This window comes from Oncorhynchus gorbuscha, linkage group LG03, assembly GCF_021184085.1.
Source record: "Oncorhynchus gorbuscha isolate QuinsamMale2020 ecotype Even-year linkage group LG03, OgorEven_v1.0, whole genome shotgun sequence".
Taxonomy (NCBI): Eukaryota; Metazoa; Chordata; class Actinopteri; order Salmoniformes; family Salmonidae; genus Oncorhynchus; species Oncorhynchus gorbuscha.
This window is the reverse complement of record NC_060175.1, coordinates 5848175-5869534: the sequence shown is the minus strand read 5'-3', so window position 1 is coordinate 5869534 and position 21360 is coordinate 5848175. Positions and strand designations below refer to the sequence as shown.

Here is a 21360-nt window from a genome sequence, read left to right as displayed (position 1 = left end):
GCGGTCTTATGGCTTAGGGGTAGAAGCTGTTCAGCAGTCTAATGGCTTGGGGATAGAAGCTGTTCAGCAGTCTGATGGCTTGGGGGTAGAAGCTGTTCAGCAGTCTTATGGCTTGGGGGTAGAAGCTGTTCAGCAGTCTGATGGCTTGGGGGTAGAAGCTGTTCAGCAGTCTAATGGCTTGGGGGTAGAAGCTGTTCAGCAGTCTAATGGCTTGGGGGTAGCAGCTGTTCAGCAGTCTTATGGCTTGGGGATAGAAGCTGTTCAGCAGTCTAATGGCTTGGGGGTAGAAGCTGTTCAGCAGTTTAATGGCTTGGGGGTAGCAGCTGTTCAGCAGTCTAATGGCTTGGGGGTAGCAGCTGTTCAGCAGTCTAATGGCTTGGGGATAGAAGCTGTTCAGCAGTCTAATGGCTTTGGGGGTAGAAGCTGTTCAGCAGTCTTATGGCTTGGGGGTAGAAGCTGTTCAGCAGTCTTATGGCTTGGGGGTAGAAGCTGTTCAGCAGTCTTATGGCTTGGGGGTAGAAGCTGTTCTGCAGTCTTATGGCTTGGGGGTAGAAGCTGTTCAGCAGTCTTATGGCTTGGGGGTAGAAGCTGTTCAGCAGTCTTATGGCTTGGGGGTAGAAGCTTTTCAGCAGTCTGATGGCTTGGGGGTAGAAGCTGTTCAGGAGCCTTTCAGGAGCCTTTCAGGAGCCTTCAGGAGCCTTGGCGCTCTGGTATTGCTTGTTGTGTGGTAGCAGAGAGAACAGTCTATGACTACGGTGGCTGAAGTGTTTGGCAATATTTAGGGCCTTCCTCTGACACCGCCTGGTATCGAGGTCCTGTATGGCAGGAAGCTTGGCCCCAGTGATGTACTGGGCCGTACACACTACCCTCTGTAGCTCCTTACAGTCAGATGCCGAGCAGTTGCCATACGAGGAGGTGATGAAGCCAGTCAAGATGCTCTCGATGGTGCAGCTGTATAACTTTTTTGAGAATCTGAGGACCCAAGCCAAAAATGTTCAGTCTCCTGAGGGGAAAGAGGTGTTGTCGTGCCCTCTTCACTGCTGTGTTGGTGATGTGGTAAAACTCCTGTTATCAGATGAATCCAGGAACACATTCCATTCTGAGCTAGCGAAACAGCCTAGCGTCCACTTCATCTGTATTGAGCGAGTCACTGCTACTTCCTGCTACAGTTCATAAAATCAAAATGAAATCAAATGTATTTATGAAGCCCTTCTTAGATCATCTGATATCTCAAAGTGCTGTACAGAAACCCAACCTAAAACCCCAAACAGCAAGCAATGCAGGTGTAGAAGCACTGTGGCTAGGAAGAAACCTAGAGAGGAACCAGGCTATGAAGGGTGGGCCAGTCCTCTTCTGCCTAAAAACTCCAATTAGCAAAACCAAGACAGGTACCAAATGTTCATAGATGACCAGCAGGGTCAAATAATAATAATCACAGTGGATGTCGAGGGTGCGACAGGTCAACACCTCAGGAGTAAATGTCAGTTAGCTTTTCATAGCCGGTCATTGAGAGTATCTCTACCGCTTCTGCTGTCTCTAGAGAGTTGAAAACAGCAGGTCTGGGACAGGTAGCACGTCCGGTGAACGGGTCAGGGTTCCATAGCCGCAGGAAGAACAGTTGAAACGAGTTAGATTTGCCAAATGGAGGGTGAGCTATGTATACATCTCTGTGTGTGAAGGGGATCTAGAGTTTTTTTCACCTGGTAGAAATTAGGTCAAACGGATTTCAGTTTTCCTGCATTAAAATCACGGTCCACTAGGGGGCGCCGCCTCTCGGTGAGTATTTTCATTCTTTGCTTATGGCCCAATAACAGCTCATTGATTGTGGTCTTAGTGCCAGCATCGATTTGTGGTGGTAAATAGACAGCTAAGAATATTATATATAAATCTTTTTCATAAATAGTATGGTTTACAGCTTATCGTGAGGTATTCTAACTCAGGCGAGGGGAACTTCAATTACTAACTTAATATTAGAGATCGTGCACCAGCTGTTGTTAACAGAGAGACACACATCACCAGCTGTTGTTGGGGCGGTAGGGTAGCCTAGTGGTTAGAGCATTGGACTAGTAACCTGAAAGGTTGCAAGTTCAAATCCCCGATCTGACAAGGTACAAAATCTGTCGTTCTGCCCCTGAACAGGCAGTTAACCCACTGTTCCTAGGCCGTCATTGAAAATAAGAATTTGTTCTTAACTGATTTGCCTAGTTAAATAAAGGTAAAATAAATTAAAACACACATCACCAGCTGTTGTTAACACATCACCAGCCCACTTGAGTTTACGCTGCCATTCTGTCTGACCTATAGAAATGGACCTGGGATGTAACCAGGTCGATTTTGGTTTGTGTCTGGGACGTAACCAGGTCGATTTTGGTTTGTGTCTGGGATGTAACCAGGTGGATTTTGGTTTGTGTCTGGGATGTGACCAGGTGGATTTTGGTTTGTGTCTGGGATGTAACCAGGTCGATTTTGGTTTGTGTCTGGGATGTGACCAGGTGGATTTTGGTTTGTGTCTGGGATGTGACCAGGTGGATTTTGGTTTGTGTCTGGGATGTAACCAGGTGGATTTTGGTTTGTGTCTGGGATTTGGATTTTGGTTTGTGTCTGGGATGTAACCAGGTGGATTTTGGTTTGTGTCTGGGATGTAACCAGGTGGATTTTGGTTTGTGTCTGGGATGTAACCAGGTGGATTTTGGTTTGTGTCTGGGATGTAACCAGGTGGATTTTGGTTTGTGTCTGGGATGTAACCAGGTGGATTTTGGTTTGTGTCTGGGATGTGACCAGGTGGATTTTGGTTTGTGTCTGGGATGTGACCAGGTGGATTTTGGTTTGTGTCTGGGATGTGACCAGGTGGATTTTGGTTTGTGTCTGGGATGTAACCAGGTCGATTGATTGATTTGAATTTAGTAGATAATTTAAAAAACGAGGATGTATAAACAATATAGAATACAATAAATAAGCTTGACCTGTGAGCTGGTTAAGGAGGTAACAGACAGTAAAACAAACATTTGTTTTGATTTGTGCTGGGCTCTGAAAAGTCTGCTTCAACCCAGTAGTTGAGGCAGTTGGGATCTACATCTGTTTATATAATATAGAGGACAATAAACACAATAAAGCACTAAGGCTTCCGTTGTTTCGTGACCAGGTTGTTGTTCTGTGTTCCAGGGAGTGTTCCTGTTCAGTGCTGTCCAGATGGTTCTGATTGTGTTGTGACCAGGTTGTTGTTCTGTGTTCCAGGGAGTGTTGCTGTCCAGATGGTTCTGATTGTGTTGTGACCAGGTTGTTGTTCTGTGTTCCAGGGAGTGTTGCTGTCCAGATGGTTCTGATTGTGTTGTGACCAGGTTGTTGTTCTGTGTTCCAGGGAGTGTTGCTGTCCAGATGGTTCTGATTGTGTTGTGACCAGGTTTTTGTTCTGTGTTCCAGGGAGTGTTCCTGTTCAGTGCTGTCCAGATGGTTCCTCTCACCATGAACAACTACGTGTTCCCGGCCTGGGGACAGGGAGTAGGTTGGTGCATGGCGTTGTCCTCCATGCTCCTGATACCTGGATACATGATCTATATGTTCCTCAACCTCAAGGGGGATTACAAAGAGGTATGGACATCTTCTTTCTTCCTCAGATGCTGCCAATCACTATATATATATATATATATATATATATATATATATATATATATTGTATTTATTATGGATCCCCATTAGTTTCTGCCAAGGCAGCAGCTACTCTTCCTGGGGTTTATTATGGATCCCCATTAGTTCCTGCCAAGGCAGCAGCTACTCTTCCTGGGGTTTATTATGGATCCCCATTAGTTCCTGCCAAGGCAGCAGCTACTCTTCCTGGGGTTTATTATGGATCCCCATTAGTTCCTGCCAAGGCAGCAGCTCAGGTCACTGCACTAGTACCACAGATCTACAATACAAAATCCATGTTGACGTGTGTGTTAGCATGTATATGTATGTGTATGTGCCTGTGTGTGTGTCTCGTCACAGTCCCCGCTGTTCCATAAGGTGTATTTTTATCTGTTAAAAAAAAATCTGATTGTACTGCTTGCATGAGTTACTTTATGTGGTTATGGCTCTATGTAGTACTGTGGAATAGAGTTACATGTACTCTATGTAGTACTGTGGAATAGAGTTCCATGTACTCTATGTAGTACTGTGGAATAGAGTTCCATGTAGTCATGGCTCTATGTAGTACTGTGGAATAGAGTTCCATGTAGTCATGGCTCTATGTAGTACTGTGGAATAGAGTTCCATGTAGTCATGGCTCTATGTAGTACTGTGGAATAGAGTTCCATGTAGTCATGGCTCTATGTAGTACTGTGGAATAGAGTTCCATGTAGTCATGGCTCTATGTAGTACTGTGGAATAGAGTTCCATGTAGTCATGGCTCTATGTAGTACTGTGGAATAGAGTTCCATGTAGTCATGGCTCTATGTAGTACTGTGGAATAGAGTTCCATGTAGTCATGGCTCTATGTAGTACTGTGGAATAGAGTTCCATGTAGTCATGGCTCTATGTAGTACTGTGGAATAGAGTTCCATGTAGTCATGGCTCTATGTAGTACTGTGGAATAGAGTTCCATGTAGTCATGGCTCTATCTAGTACTGTGCGCCTCCCATAGTCTGTTCTGGACTGGGGAACTGTGAAGAGACCTCTGGTGGCATGTCTTGTGGGATATGCATGGGTGTCCGAGCTGTGTGTCAGTAGTTTGAATTCATTAATACTTGTATTTGTGAGAGGTATTGACAAGTTGAATGCACCGAGCTGTCTGTTTAATCTCTCCTCCACTTTGAGAGATTAACATGCATATTATTAATGTTAGCTCTCTGTGTACATTTAAGGGCCAGCCGTGCTGCCATGTTCTGAGCCAATTGTAAAGTCCCTCTTTGTGGCACCAGACCACACAACTGGACAGTAGTCCAGGTGTGACAAAACTAGGGCCTGTAGAACCTGCATTGTTGATAGTGCTGTTAAGAAGGCAGAGCAGTGCTTTATTATAGACCGACTTCTCCCCATCTTAGCTACTGTTGTATCAATATGTTTCAACCATAACAGTTTGCTCAATTTCCACATTAATCATTACAAGATTTAGTTGAGGTTTAGAGTTTAATGAATGAATAGTCCCAAATTCAATGCTTTTAGTTTTTGAAATATTTAGAACAAGTGCATTTCTTGTCACCCATTCTGAAACTAACAGCAGCTCTTTGTTAAGTGTTGCAGTCATTTCAGTCTCTGTAGTAGCATGTATATGTTGAGTTATCCACATACATAGAAACTCTGCTTTTACTCAAAGCCCGTGGCTTTAACCCGGAAGTGATGTAACTTTTAGTTGTCATTGAGTAAAGATTTTAAAAAGGAGACACTTTTATCCAAATCAACTTTTTCATGCATACATTTTTTTTGTATTTCGCAATCCGGGTGTTCCCTGGAATCGAACCCACTTTCCTGGTTTTACAAGAGCTCACATACTGTATATTCAGAGTCATGGGGTGGCCATTTTGTGTCCACAAAACAGCTCAGCCCTCACAAATCCAAAAAAGCTTCCCAAAGTAACCATATCATGTGATTCCGAAAGAGATCCGGCTCGAAGGACCAATGTCCTGCAGCAGAGTTTGGGTTTTGTAGTATTTTAAGTAGATGGGAAGGCACTTAATCCAAAAACAAGTTTGGAATATTGCTGCTGGCGATTACTGTTTTTATCTTAATCTGCATAAATAATCGTCGCCTTCTCACAGACATAGTAAAAGCCAAGTTTGAGGACAGCAAATGTTTCCCATTATGGCTTGAGCATGACATTAAACTTGGACATATACAGTGCCTTCAGAAATGATTCAAACCCCTTGATTTATTCCATGTTTTGTAGTGTTACAGCTTGAATACAAAATGTATTAAATATCTTGTTTTTTTCCTTCACCCATCTACACACAATACCCCACATGGACAAATGGAAAACATGTTTAGATAAATGTCAGCACATTTATTGAAAATGAAATACAGAAATATCTCATTTACATAAGTATTCACACCCCTGAGTCAATAATTTAAAGAAACACCTTTGGCCAGGGATTACAGATGTGACTCTTTCTGGGTAAATCTCTAAGAGCTTCCCACACCCTTTGCCCATTATTATTTTTCAAAATTCTTGGATTTTGATCATTGCTAGACAGACGTTTTCAGGTCTTGCCAAGAAATACCCCATAATGACGAAGCAAAAACAGGTTTAGAAATGTTCGCAAATTTATACAAAATAAAAAACTGAAATCACATTTACATAAGTATTCAGACCCTTTACTCAGTAATTTGTTGAAGCACCTTTTGCAGTGATTACAGCCACGAGTCTTCTTGGGTATGACGCTACAAGCTTTGGACACTTGTATTTGGGGAGTTTCTCCCATTCTGCTCTGCAGATCCTCTCAAGCCCTGTCAGGTTGGATGGGGAGTGTCACTGCACAGCTATTTTCAGACCAGAGAATCTTTTTTTTTGGTACCCTTCCCAGATCTGTGCCTCGACACAATCCTGTCTCATAGCTCTACGGACAACTCCTTCAACCTCATGGTTTGGTTTTTGCTCTGACATGCGCTATCAACTGTGGGTCCTTATATGGACAGATGTGTGCCTTTCCAAATCATGTCCAATCAATTGAATTGACCAAAGGTGGACTCCAATCAAGTTGTAGAAGCATCTCAAGGATGGTCAATGGAAACACGGATGCACCTTGTGCTCAATTTCAAGTCTCATAGCAAAGGTTCTGAATACTTATGTAAATAAGGTCTTTCTGTTTTTTATTTTAAATACATTTACAAAAATGTCTAAAAACCTGTTTTCGCTTTGTCATTATGGGGTATAGTGTGCAGATGGATGAGGAAAACATTATTTCATCCATTTAGAACAAGGCTGAAACGTAACAAAATGTGGAAAAAGTCAAGGTGTCTGAATACTTTCCGAATGCACTGTAGAAATAGACAGAATTAAATATAGAGAAATTGACATCGAAATAGACATCTAAATAGACATAGAAATAGACAGAAATAAACATTGACATAGAAATAGACAGGGGTAATAGACAGAGAAATAGAGATAGAAACAGACATAGACATAGAAATAGACATAGAAATAAACATAGCTATAGAAATAGGCATAGAGAAATAGACACACATAGAAATCGACAGACAAGGAAATAGACAGAGAGAAATAGACAGAGAAATACACATATAGACATAGACATATAGACATAGACATATAGACATAGACATATAGACATAGACAGACATAGAGAAAGAGACATTGACACAGAAATAGACCGAAATAGACATAGAAATAAACAGGGAAATCGACAGACAGAAATAGACATAGAGACATAGACAGACATAGAGAAAGAGACATAGACAGACAGATAGACATAGAAATAGACAGACATAGAGAAAGAGACACAGACAGACAGATAGACATAGACATAGAGAAATGGACAGAGAAATAGACATATAGACATAGACAGACAGATAGACATAGACATAGAGAAATAGACAGAGAAATAGACATATAGACATAGACAGACATAGAGAAAGAGATATAGACAGACAGATAGACATAGAAATAGACATAGATGTTCAGTTGAAAAAGGTCACAGAGAGGAGTACGAGGCCGGTCAGTCACGTGATCACTGTTCAGCTGCAGCTTGCAGTGAAAGGCTGATCAGTAACTGTTGGTTCGGTAGGACGCGCTGCTGCAGTCATCACTCGCAACGAAACGAGCAGCTGTCAGCCCCTTTTGTGTCAGTCAGTGGAGTCTTGATTTCCTAAATTGTAGCAATCAGTTCACTTGATTAGTATGTGTCAAGCAACAGATGGAAGTGGGTTCTCGCAGACACTGAGTCAGCTAGCTATCTAGTGCATCATGACACAATGTATTCGACGGTAGCAATGTAAAAGCTTAATTTACTGCAGTGGGCTAAATCAGGGTCACGCAGAGCGTTTCTTGGTAGTCCTAAACAAATCTACACATGGTTTATGTGCCTAAAAAGAAGATACCATGTCAGATACAGAGTTGAAATGTATTCCATTTTGAGTTTTCCTCCCAATATTACACTTAAAATAAATCACAGAAGTCTGAAATATAAATATAACAACACCGTTTGACATAGAAACACTGGATTTTTTTGCGTCTTTTTTGTTTTTTAAATGTATTTTTTTCGTTATTAAATTATGAGAAAAAAAAAAGAATAACATTCCACCGATGAGGCCACTAGATAATTTGACTGCAGGAAACAAATGTCAACAAGTAGACTGAATGTTTTTGTTGTTGTCGTTGCATCGTATCGTTTCTTTGCAGCGTTTGCAGACGTTATAACGTTATAACTTACCAGGTCGCAATTGTAAATGAGAACTTGTTCTCAACTTGCCTACCTGGTTAACTAAAGGTGTTCTCAACTAGCCTACCTGGTTAAATAAAGGTGTTCTCAACTAGCCTACCTGGTTAAATAAAGGTGTTCTCAACTAGCCTACCTGGTTAACTAAAGGTGTTCTCAACTAGCCTACCTGGTTAAATAAAGGTGTTCTCAACTAGCCTACCTGGTTAAATAAAGGTGTTCTCAACTAGCCTACCTGGTTAACTAAAGGTGTTCTCAACTAGCCTACCTGGTTAAATAAAGGTGTTCTCAACTAGCCTACCTGGTTAAATAAAGGTGTTCTCAACTGACCTACCTGGTTAAATAAAGGTGTTCTCAACTAGCCTACCTGGTTAAATTAAGGTGATCTCAACTGACCTACCTGGTTAAATAAAGGTGTTCTCAACTGACCTACCTGGTTAAATAAAGGTGTTCTCAACTGACCTACCTGGTTAAATAAAGGTGTTCTCAACTAGCCTACCTGGTTAACTAAAGGTGTTCTCAACTAGCCTACCTGGTTAAATAAAGGTGTTCTCAACTAGCCTACCTGGTTAAATAAAGGTGTTCTCAACTAGCCTACCTGGTTAAATAAAGGTGTTCTCAACTAGCCTACCTGGTTAAATAAAGGTGTTCTCAACTAGCCTACCTGGTTAAATTAAGGTGATCTCAACTGACCTACCTGGTTAAATAAAGGTGTTCTCAACTGACCTACCTGGTTAAATAAAGGTGTTCTCAACTGACCTACCTGGTTAAATAAAGGTGTTCTCAACTTGCCTACCTGGTTAAATAAAGGTGTTCTCAACTAGCCTACCTGGTTAAATAAAGGTGTTCTCAACTAGCCTACCTGGTTAAATAAAGGTGTTCTCAACTTGCCTACCTGGTTAAATAAAGGTGTTCTCAACTGACCTACCTGGTTAAATAAAGGTGTTCTCAACTAGTCTACCTGCTTAAATAAAGGTGTTCTCAACTAGCCTACATGGTTAAATAAAGGTGTTCTCAACTAGCCTACCTGGTTAAATAAAGGTGTTCTCAACTTGCCTACCTGGTTAAATAAAGGTGTTCTCAACTAGCCTACCTGGTTAAATAAAGGTGTTCTCAACTAGTCTACCTGGTTAAATAAAGGTGTTCTCAACTAGCCTACCTGGTTAAATAAAGGTGTTCTCAACTAGCCTACCTGGTTAAATAAAGGTGTTCTCAACTAGCCTACCTGGTTAAATAAAGGTGTTCTCAACTTGCCTACCTGGTTAAATAAAGGTGTTCTCAACTGGCCTACCTGGTTAAATTAAGGTGTTCTCAACTAGCCTACCTGGTTAAATAAAGGTGTTCTCAACTGACCTACCTGGTTAAATAAAGGTGTTCTCAACTGACCTACCTGGTTAAATAAAGGTGTTCTCAACTTGCCTACCTGGTTAAATAAAGGTGTTCTCAACTAGCCTACCTGGTTAAATAAAGGTGTTCTCAACTAGTCTACCTGGTTAAATAAAGGTGTTCTCAACTAGCCTACCTGGTTAAATAAAGGTGTTCTCAACTAGCCTACCTGGTTAAATAAAGGTGTTCTCAACTTGCCTACCTGGTTAAATAAAGGTGTTCTCAACTAGCCTACCTGGTTAAATAAAGGTGTTCTCAACTAGCCTACCTGGTTAAATAAAGGTGTTCTCAACTTGCCTACCTGGTTAAATAAAGGTGTTCTCAACTGACCTACCTGGTTAAATAAAGGTGTTCTCAACTAGTCTACCTGGTTAAATAAAGGTGTTCTCAACTTGCCTACCTGGTTAAATAAAGGTGTTCTCAACTAGCCTACCTGGTTAAATAAAGGTGTTCTCAACTTGCCTACCTGGTTAAATAAAGGTGTTCTCAACTGGCCTACCTGGTTAAATAAAGGTGAAATAAAAAAATTAAAAAATAACTTAATGTGAAAGCCTAAAGAATCACAACGGGCGTTTTTTAAATGTATCATTCTCTCGCACATTGCAGCGTCTGCGGATAATGATCCAGCCCCCGATGATGGTGAAAGGAGAACGCCAGGACAATGGCCCTGAGCAGACTGCAGCAGAAGCAGAGAACTTGGCAACTGAAGAGGCTTACATCTAAGCCTTGTTACTACATCCTAAACCCTCGAGGCAAACTCTCTGCAGAAAACAACGTAATCAAGGTGAAACGCAATCAAGGGATTCGTCTCAAATGGCACACAATTACCTATGTAGTTACACTACTTTTGACCAGGGCCAATATAGATAGTGTTTCATATAGGTACTATTCACTATGTGCCCTGGTCAAATGCAACCCTATTCCCTCTGGGCCCTGGTCAAATGGAACTCTATTCCCTCTGGGTCCTGGTCAAATGGAACCCTATTCCCTATGGGCCCTGGTCAAATAGAACCCTATTCCCTCTGGGCCCTGGTCAAATAGAACCCTGTTCCCTCTGGGCCCTGGTCAAATGGAACCCTATTCCCTATGGGCCCTGGTCAAATGGAACCCTATTCCCTCTGGGCCCTGGTCAAATGGAACCCTATTCCCTCTGGGCCCTGGTCAAATGGAACCCTATTCCCTCTGGGCCCTGGTCAAATGGAACCCTATTCCCTATGGGCCCTGGTCAAATGGAACCCTATTCCCTCTGGGCCCTGGTCAAATGGAACCCTATTCCCTATGGGCCCTGGTCAAATGGAACCCTATTCCCTATGGGCCCTGGTCAAATGGAACCCTATTCCCTCTGGGCCCTGGTCAAATAGAACCCTATTCCCTCTGGGCCCTGGTCAAATGGTACCCTATTCCCTCTGGGCCCTGGTCAAATAGAACCCTATTCCCTATGGGCCCTGGTCAAATGGAACCCTATTCTCTCTGGGCCCTGGTCAAATGGAACCCTATTGCCTATGGGCCCTGGTCAAATGGTACCCTATTCCCTCTGGGCCCTGGGCAAATAGAACCCTATTCCCTCTGGGCCCTGGTCAAATGGTACCCTATTCCCTCTGGGCCCTGGTCAAATGGAACCCTATTCCCTCTGGGCCCTGGTCAAATGGTACCCTATTCCCTCTGGGCCCTGGTCAAATGGTACCCTATTCCCTCTGGGCCCTGGTCAAATGGAACCCTATTCCCTCTGGGCCCTGGTCAAATAGAACCCTATTCCCTCTGGGCCCTGGTCAAATGGTACCCTATTCCCTCTGGGCCCTGGTCAAATGGAACCCTATTCCCTCTGGGCCCTGGTCAAATAGAACCCTATTCCCTCTGGGCCCTGGTCAAATGGTACCCTATTCCCTCTGGGCCCTGGTCAAATAGAACCCTATTCCCTATGGGCCCTGGTCAAATGGAACCCTATTCTCTCTGGGCCCTGGTCAAATGGAACCCTATTGCCTATGGGCCCTGGTCAAATGGTACCCTATTCCCTCTGGGCCCTGGGCAAATAGAACCCTATTCCCTCTGGGCCCTGGTCAAATGGTACCCTATTCCCTCTGGGCCCTGGTCAAATGGTACCCTATTCCCTCTGGGCCCTGGTCAAATGGTACCCTATTCCCTCTGGGCCCTGGTCAAATGGTACCCTATTCCCTCTGGGCCCTGGTCAAATGGAACCCTATTCCCTCTGGGCCCTGGTCAAATAGAACCCTATTCCCTCTGGGCCCTGGTCAAATGCAACCCTATTCCCTATGGGCCCTGGTCAAATGGAACCCTATTCCCTCTGGGCCCTGGTCAAATGGAACCCTTTTCCCTCTTGGCCCTGGTGAAATGGTACCCTATTCCCTCTGGGCCCTGGTCAAATGGTACCATATTCCCTCTGGGCCCTGGTTAAATAGAACCCTATTCCCTCTGGGCCCTGGTCAAATGGTACCATATTCCCTCTGGGCCCTGGTTAAATGGAACCCTATTCCCTCTGCTCCCTGGTCAAATGGAACCCTATTCCCTATGGGCCCTGGTCAAATAGAACCCTATTCCCTCTGGGCCCTAGTCAAATGGAACCCTATTCCCTCTGCTCCCTGGTCAAATGGAACCCTATTCCCTATGGGCCCTGGTAAAATGGAACCCTATTCCCTATGGGCCCTGGTCAAAAGTAGTGCACTACATAGAGAATAGCATACATAGGGAAAAGTGTTCTATTTGAGATGCAAAAAAAATAAATGACTTGGATGTCTATCTAATCACCTACCTCCAGGGGAAACATGTGACCAACCTGATTACTATTTAGTTCTCTCTTTTCTTTTCTTAAATTGTTTCTTAATTTTTTTTTCTTTTTTTCTTTTTGTTGGTTTGTAAAAGAAAAAAAGGAGTAAAACAGAAAGAAGAACGGTAAAGTAGATTAACTAGAACGGCTATGTTACAGGACATGCATGATGTTATTGTCAACGGTTCTATTTCATAGGCAAAACATTTTAGTCTTCTCTGAAATTATTTACCTAGAAAATTACTGTAATTTGAATTATAATTTAAATTTGGAGGCCCAATATGATTCAACACTACTGTGCTAATTTAAGATATTTACTTAAATTAATCTATTAAAAATACAATTATTGTAAAAAGGTTATATATAGATTATAATTCATACGTGTTTTTATTTAAAAGAAATTTAGAAAAAGGAAAGTGTTACAGAAAGTAGTGAAATGAAAGATGTAAAGTGGAATTGAATATTGACCAATTATAAGCAATGACCGTTATGGGAAAGTGCAACCTGAATGGCCAAATATCCATATCTATGTATATAATATTATCACTGTTTTCCAAGATCCGGCCATTTTTACCACTATTTTACCCCTTGCTTATTTTCCCGGAGCAACCCTTTGAAAAGCACAAAGGCCAATGTGGATCTCAAAACTTCCCATTCGGTATGACTATTACACAATGCAGATGAACATTATCATACCAGAGACTGTTACAATTGTATCTTTGTTTTCTAAAGAACAATCATTTTGTAGGATGTGTTCTATGTAAGAGTGAGATGGACCAAAATCATACACATGTCAATTAAAATAAACAACAGGATGACCAGCCTATTGACATGAGACATATCCCTCCCATCCTGTCAATGCAGATAACACAGTACTAGAAGCATTATCACAGAAGTAGCATTTGAGCAGTGACTGCATGACAATTCCTTCTAACAAACCAGAGATACTGTTTAACTTCAAACTTGTTTCCCACATTAGTCCAGACCTCAGGAACAGTCGTGAAAAGTGACCAAATTTATATCTGATGAAACTACTGAGATGATAGCCAGTCGTCTGTTGTTTGTCAATCATTCTAGTCCTAGTCTGACTGTGCAGGTTTCCTATGTCAGGTTCTGAAAGAGAAGTGTTATAGATGGACCACAACCTACCCTGGTCTGAAAACATAGGCCAATATTACTACTGAAATGATACTTTATTTTTCATATTAAAAAAAAAAAGGAAATATTAATTATCAAGTTGTTTTTCAATAAATAAATATATATAGTATCAATCAAAAATATGCACACACCTACTCATTAAAAAAGTTTTTATTTATTTTTTACATTGTATAATAATAGTGAAGACATCAAAACTATGAAGTAACACATATGGAATCATGTAGTAACCAAACTGAGATGATTTGGGAGGAGTTGGACCACAGAGTGAAGGAAAAGAAGCCAACAAGTGCTCAGCATATGTGGGAACTTCAAGACGGTTGGAAAATCATTCCAGGTGAAACTGGTTGAGAGATTGCCAAGGCGAAGGGTGACTACTTATATATTTGTTTAACACTTTTTTGGTTACTACATGCTTCCATATGTGTTATTTCATAGTTGTTCTGCCTTCACTTTTATTCTACAATGTATAAAATAGTACAAATAAAGAAAAAACCCTGAAATTATCAGATTTGTCCAAACTGTTGATTAGTACTGTATATCGACATATACAGTGGGGCAAATGCAAATTAATTAGTTAAAATTCATTCAATGTGATTTTCTGGATTTTTGTTTTAGATTCCGTCTCTCACAATTGCAGTGTACCTATGATAAAAAAAATTACAGACCTCTACGTGCTTTGTAAGTAGGAAAACCTGCAAAATCGGCAGCGTATCAAATACTTGTTCTCCCCACTGTGTAGACCGATTAGTACTGTATATATATATATATATACATATACATATATAGACCAATTATATAGTAATGCAAACACATTATCTAAGTTGTATTTCTATAAAGATTAAACTAGTTTGTTTCCATGGCAGCGACAAATGACAAGGATCTGGTTTAAATGAGTCATTTTAGTCTCTGCAAAGAATATAAAACTAAAATGTGCAATGAATTAAGGTTCCCATTAATTTTTGTATAAAGTTACTGCAGTTTTCTGTCTTAAATGATGTTGTAAAACTCTACTGTGTTATACATGTAACTGTGAATGTCCATACGAGTTTTGTTTTTGTCTAAATGTTGAAAAAAATCTGCTATTATTTGCTGTTTTCTGCAATAATGGGATTATTTCAGAAACTAAAGCACATATATCTTATATTATATATATCTTTCTGAAATGTAAAAAAATAATAGATGGCAATAACAATAATAGTAGAATAATTAAATCATAGATACACTTCGTCTAGTCAAAGAATCTTGTTTTGTATATTTCTACCAGTCTCATGGGCCTAATGTAAAATATTCTATGTACAATATATAATACGTGTTGTTAGATGGTGTTATATGAAAAAGCATGATTGCCATATATGTTATCTGCAGAAGTAAATAAAGACCTATAGATTATAACGTGTGGTTTCATCATGTATATTCTTTTTAACGGGGGAAATATTTTGTATTTTTTTTATATATATATATATATATATATATATATATATATATATATATATATATATATATATATATATATTTTTACAGTTGATTTATTTCAAACAAATGTATTTCAATCAGATTTAAAATGTTATTAGATGTAGTATTCCAAAGAGTAAGTAGATACTGTGTTTTATAAATCAGTAAAGGGACATATGACACTGAGACCGGAGAACAGTATAGTAAATGCTTGCCACAATAACTGCATCTCTCACCTTAAAAGCACAGAGTACGAAAATCAGATCCATCAGACAGTGTGCACCTATTGGGAACATGTCATTTGGATTTTAAATGACAGATTTTAGTTTCATCACAATGAAAGAACAATGGGATTCTTCTACATTGTGAAGAAATGGAATCCTGTCCTTTTTAATTATAAATTAATATGATTTATATATTGGTGACCTTTCCTTTGAATAATGAAATATTTTTTTAAACATTAGATATTTTGAGTGAGCACTAAATTGAGCAATTGGACGACTATGGTAGACTTACGTTCACGTCTAATTTCTTAATACTCCAAAATTACCATTGACTTGAGCAACCTTGACTTAATAACAAGATATGAATTCATTATTAACGATAAAGAACATCTTTCTAAATGTACCGTAGCGAGGGGCAGGAATTGGGGGGAACACAATTTATTTAGACATTTTAAGATGTTAAGAGGTTTTTACATTGTTCAGTTACAAGCCCCTAAAAATCTCCAATTGTTTCCCTGAGAACGTCACATTCTAGTCATTTAGCAGAGGCTCATATCCATAGCGACTTACAAGTCAGTACATTCATCTTCAGATAGCTAGGTGGGACAACCACATATCACAGTCATAGTCAGTACATTCATCTTCAGATAGCTAGGGGGGACAACCACATATCACAATTGTAGCAGCTACAAATCTCAATAAAGTAGCTATCAGCAAAGACAATACTAGTGGTTAACGTCTTTGGGATGGGGGGGGGGGGGGTATTTTGACGTCTGGATGAAAAGTGTGCCCAAAGTAAACTGCCTGCTACTCAGGCCTAGAAGCTAGGATATGCATATATTTGGTGGATTTGGATAGAAAACACTAAAGTTTCTAAAACGATTAAATTAATATCTGTGAGTATAACAGAGCTGAAATGTCAGGCGAAACCCTGAGGAATAACCCCCCCCCCAAAAAAATTACACTGATTTCAATGGCTGGCACTTTTATAATAGGGCGAAATTGTGCCAGATTGCAGTTCCTAGGGCATCCACTAGATGTCAACAGTCTTTAGAAAGAGTTTCAGGCTGTTTTTTTGGAAAAATGAGCCAGAGATTGTAGTTTTTCTAGGCGGCTCCCATTTTGGCTCTAGTGTTTCTAAGCGCGTGAATGAGAGCGTGTTCTTTGGTATTTTTCGTTCTTTGGTATTTTTCTCCGGTAAAGACAATAAAGATTCTCCGTCTTGAATTGTATCGGCTATCACAGTGCCATCCGTTTCTCACCAAAGCCCCATACACTACCCACCATTGCGACCTGTACGCTTTCGTTAGTTGGCCCTCGCTTCATACTCGTCGCCAAATCCACTGGCTACAGGTTATCTACAAGTGGTCCTTCTGTAGCTCAGTTGGTAGAGCATGGCGCTTGTAACGCCAGGGTAGTGGGTTCAATCCCCGGGACCACCCATACGTAGAATGTATGCACACATGACTGTAAGTTGCTTTGGATAAAAGCGTCTGCTAAATGGCATATATATAAGTCTATGCTAGGTAAAGCCCCGCCTTATCTCAGCTCACTGGTCACCATAGCAGCACCCACTCGTAGCACGCGCTCCAGCATATATATCTCACTGATCACCCCCAAAGCCAATTCCTCCTTTGGTCATCTTTCCTTCCAGTTCTCTGCTGCCCATGACTGGAATGAATTGGAAAAATCACCGAAGCTGGAGGCTCACATCTCCCTCACTAGCTTTAAGCACCAGCTGTCAGAGCAGCTTAGATCACTGCACCTGTACACAGCCCATCTATCTACCTCATCCCCATACTGGCTACGCTGCCGGGGCGGCAGTGTAGCCTAGTAGTTAGAGCGTTGGACTAGTAACCAGAAGGTTGCGAGTTCAAACCCCCGAGCTGACAAGGTACAAATCTGTCATTCTGCCCCTGAACAGGCAGTTAACCCACTGTTCCTAGACCAGTTAACCCACTGTTCCCAGGCCGTCATTGAAAATAAGAATGTGTTCTTAACTGACTTGCCTGGTTAAATAAAGGTAAAATAAAAAAAATAAAAAAAGTTGCTCCTTTGCACCCCAGTATCTCTAACTGCACATCTATATGGACTTTTTGTTTTCTTTTGTTCTACTGTATTATTGATTGTATGTTTTGTTTATTCCATGTGTAACTCTGTGTTGTTGTATGTGTCGAATTGCTACGCTTTATCTTGGCCAGGTCGCAGTTGCAAATGAGAACTTGTTCTCAACTAGCCTACCTCGTTAAATAAAGGTGAAATAAATAAAAAGAAAATACAAAATTGCGTATTTAGGGTACCTACGGTTTGATTATAAATGTTGATTGACTTGTTTGGATAAGTTTATTGGTAATGTTTGGGATTCATTTTGTATGTATTTTGAAGGAGGGAAACCGAGTGGATTATTGACTGAAGTGCTCCAGCTAAACCAAGTTATGGATATAAAGAAGGATTTTATCCAAACAAAAGGACCATTTGTAATGTAACTGGGACGCTTTGGAGTGCCAACAGAAGAAGCATATATTATGTCGCTATTTCTGAATTTTGTGTCACAACTCCCTGGTTGAAAATGATTTGTTATGCATTTGTGTGCTGGACGCTGTCCTCAGATAATCGCATGGTGTGCTTTCACCGTAAAGCCTTTTTGAAATCTGACACAGCGGCTGGATTAACAACAAGTTCATCTTTATTTTTATATATATATATATTTTTTTATTATTTTTATCTTTATTGCACTTGTGATTTCATGAAAGTTTAATATTTATAGTAATTTAATTTGTATTTGGCAATCTGCAATTTCCCACTAATCCGCAATAAGTTAAAGACAACATATTTTTGTATGTACTGTAACAGGTTAGTGCAGGAGGTTTGTTATGTACTGTAACATGTTAGCACAGGAGGTATGTTATGTACTGTAACAGGTTAGTGCAGGAGGTAGATTATGTACTGTAACAGGTTAGTGCAGGAGGTAGATTATGTACTGTAACAGGTTAGTACAGGAGGTATGTTATGTACTGTAACAGGTTAGTACAGGAGGTATGTTCTGTACTGTAACAGGTTAGCACATGATGTACTGTAACAGGTTAGCACAGGATGTACTGTAACAGGTTAGTACAGGAGGTAGATTTTGTACTGTAACAGGTTAATGCATGAGGTAGATTATGTACTGTAACAGGTTAGTACAGGATGTACTGTAACAGGTTAATGCAGGAGGTAGATTATGTACTGTAACAGGTTAGTACAGGATGTACTGTAACAGGTTAGTACAGGATGTACTGTAACAGGTTAGTGCAGGAGGTATATTATGTACTGTAACAGGTTAGTGCATGAGGTATATTATGTACTGTAACAGGTTAGTGCAGGAGGTATATTATGTACTGTAACAGGTTAATGCAGGAGGTAGATTATGTACTGTAACAGGTTAATGCAGGAGGTATATTATGTACTGTAACAGGTTAGTGCAGGAGGTATGTTATGTACTGTAACACGTTAGTGCAGGATATTTTTATATACAGTACCAGTCAAAAGTGTTAGAACACCTACTCATTCAAGGGTTTTTCTTTATTTTTACTATTTTCTACGTTGTATAATAATAGTGAAGACATCAAAACTACGAAATAACACATATGTAATCATGTAGCAACCAAAACAGTGCTAAACAAATCAAAATATATTTTATATTTGAGATTCTTCTAAGTAGCCTCCCTTTGCCTTGATGACCACTTTGCACACTCTTGTCATTCTCTCAGACCTTTTCATGAAGTAGTCACCTGGAATTCATTTCAATTAACAGGTGTGCCTTAAGTTAATAGTTTTCATTCTTAATGCATTTGAGCCTATCAGCTGTGTTGTGACAAAGTATGGGTGGTATACAGAAGATAGCCATATTTGGTAAAAGACCCAAGTCCATATTATGGCAAGAACAGCTCAAATAAGCAAAGAGAAACGACAGTTCATCATTACTTTAAGACATGAAGGTCTGTCAATACGGAACATTTCAAGAACTTTTAAAATTTCTTCAAGTGCTGTAGCAAAAACCATCAAGCGCTATGATGAAACTGGCTCACGAGGACCGCCACAGGAAAGGAAGACCCAGAGTTACCTCTGCTGCAGAGGATAAGTTCATTAGAGTTAACTGCACCTAATAATGCAGGCCAAATATATGCTTCACAGAGTTCAAGTAACAGACGCATCTCAACATCAACTGTTCAGAGGAGACTGCGTGAATCAGGCCTTCATGGTCGAATTGCTGCAAAGAAACCACTACTAGAGGACACCAATAAGAGTCTGGCTTGGGCCAAGAAACTCGAGCAATGGACATTAAAACAGTGGAAATCTGTCCTTTGGTCTGGAGTCCAAATTTGAGGTGTTTGGTTCCAACCACTGTGTCTTTGCGAGACGTAGAGTAGGTGAACGTATGATCTCCGCATGTGTATTTCCCACCGTGAAGCATGGAGGAGGACGTGTTCTGGTGCTTTGCTGGTGACACTGTCTTGTGATTGATTTAGAATTCAAAGCACACTTAATCATCATGGCTAGCACAGCGTTCTGCAGCGATACACCATCCCATCTGGTTTGGGTAGAAAAAGAAAAACCCTTGAATGAGTAGGTGAATATATGATCTCCGCATCTTTATTTCCCACCGTGAAGCATGGAGGAGGAGGTGTTCGAAAAAACTTTAGACCGTTAGTGTAAGTCGTTAAATGTTCATAAATACACATATGAACTCTGCGGCCATGGCTTAGTTATTATAATGTAGAATGAATCAGTGATTCACAGCCTGCGGGTGCAGTCTCTTGCCAGTATGGCCTCTGTCATCATAGCCGTTGTCCTTGCATTGGATTGGATCTCCTCACTCTGTGGTACTGTATACTGCGTTATCAATATCCAACAGATGACAATTTGTTCAAATTATTCATAAAACATCTGGGGAGAGAGAGAGACCGAGAGAGACAGAGAGAGACAGAGACAGAGAGAGAGAGACCGAGAGAGACAGAGACAGAGAGAGAGAGAGAGAGAGACCGAGAGAGAGACAGAGACAGACAGAGAGAGAGAGACCGAGAGAGACAGAGAGAGAGAGACCGAGAGAGACAGAGACAGAGAGAGAGAGAGAGAGACAGAGAGAGAGACAGAGAGAGACAGAGACAGACAGAGACAGACAGAGACAGACAGAGACAGAGAGAGAGTCAGAGACAGAGAGAGAGACAGAGACAGAGAGAGAGACAGACAGAGAGAGAGAAATGTCACAAAATAATCTGGTGCACGGAAACTTCACGTTACAGAGGAAATCTTGTTTTCGGTATTGCATGACTATCAGTCACTAGAACGCACAAATCTCAAATGCCAATTACTTCATGGCATTTATTAACGGATTAGCAGTCTGTAAATGCCCTGTGATGTGCAGGGTTAGAGATTGCATTGAAATGAGTCTCTGACTGGGGGGGTCCAAGCCATGCAAAGCATGACGCAGGCAGAGAGAGAGAGAGAGGGCCTCTTAGGATCCATCAGCATAGTGACAATGACAGATTCAGTGGAGCAGAAGTAATCTGCTCCAGACTAAAGGGGCTAGCTAAATCTGTTTCCCTGCTCTCTCTGTTCTGCTCTCCTCTCGGTCCTGGCTGCCTGGCACAGGACTGTGTCTCTCTCTGCTCTCCTCTCGGTCCTGGCTGCCTGGCACAGGACTGTGTCTCTCGCGGCTCTCCTCTCGGTCCTGGCTGCCTGGCACATGACTGTGTCTCTCGCTGCTCTCCTCTGCATAACAACAACACTGGATGAAATGCTAGTAGCCCAACGCGGTCCAACACGGTCCAACACGGTCCAACACGGCCCAACACGGTCCAACGCGGTCCAACACGGCCCAACACGGTCCAACACGGTCCAACACGGCCCACATCTCTTATCTGCCCTTTCCCCCTCTCCTTCTCTTCTCCTCTCCTTCTCTTCTCCTCTCCTCTCCTTCTCTTCTCCTCTCCTCTCCCCCTCTTTCCTCTCCTCC

At 41.1% G+C, this 21360-nt stretch overlaps 1 protein-coding gene across 1 annotated transcript in view; it reads left to right on the top strand.

Moving 5' to 3' along the window:
- Nucleotides 1–10766, top strand: part of slc6a1b (solute carrier family 6 member 1b) — a 41348-nt gene extending 30582 nt beyond the window's left edge. Inside the window, exons 14-15 of the mRNA XM_046333781.1 lie at nt 3421–3588; nt 10356–10766. Of these exons, the coding sequence (XP_046189737.1) occupies nt 3421–3588; nt 10356–10472 (285 nt within the window). The 3' untranslated portion in view covers nt 10473–10766. The remainder of the gene's footprint in view (nt 1–3420; nt 3589–10355) is intronic.
- The last annotated feature ends 10594 nt before the right edge of the window (nt 10767–21360 follow it).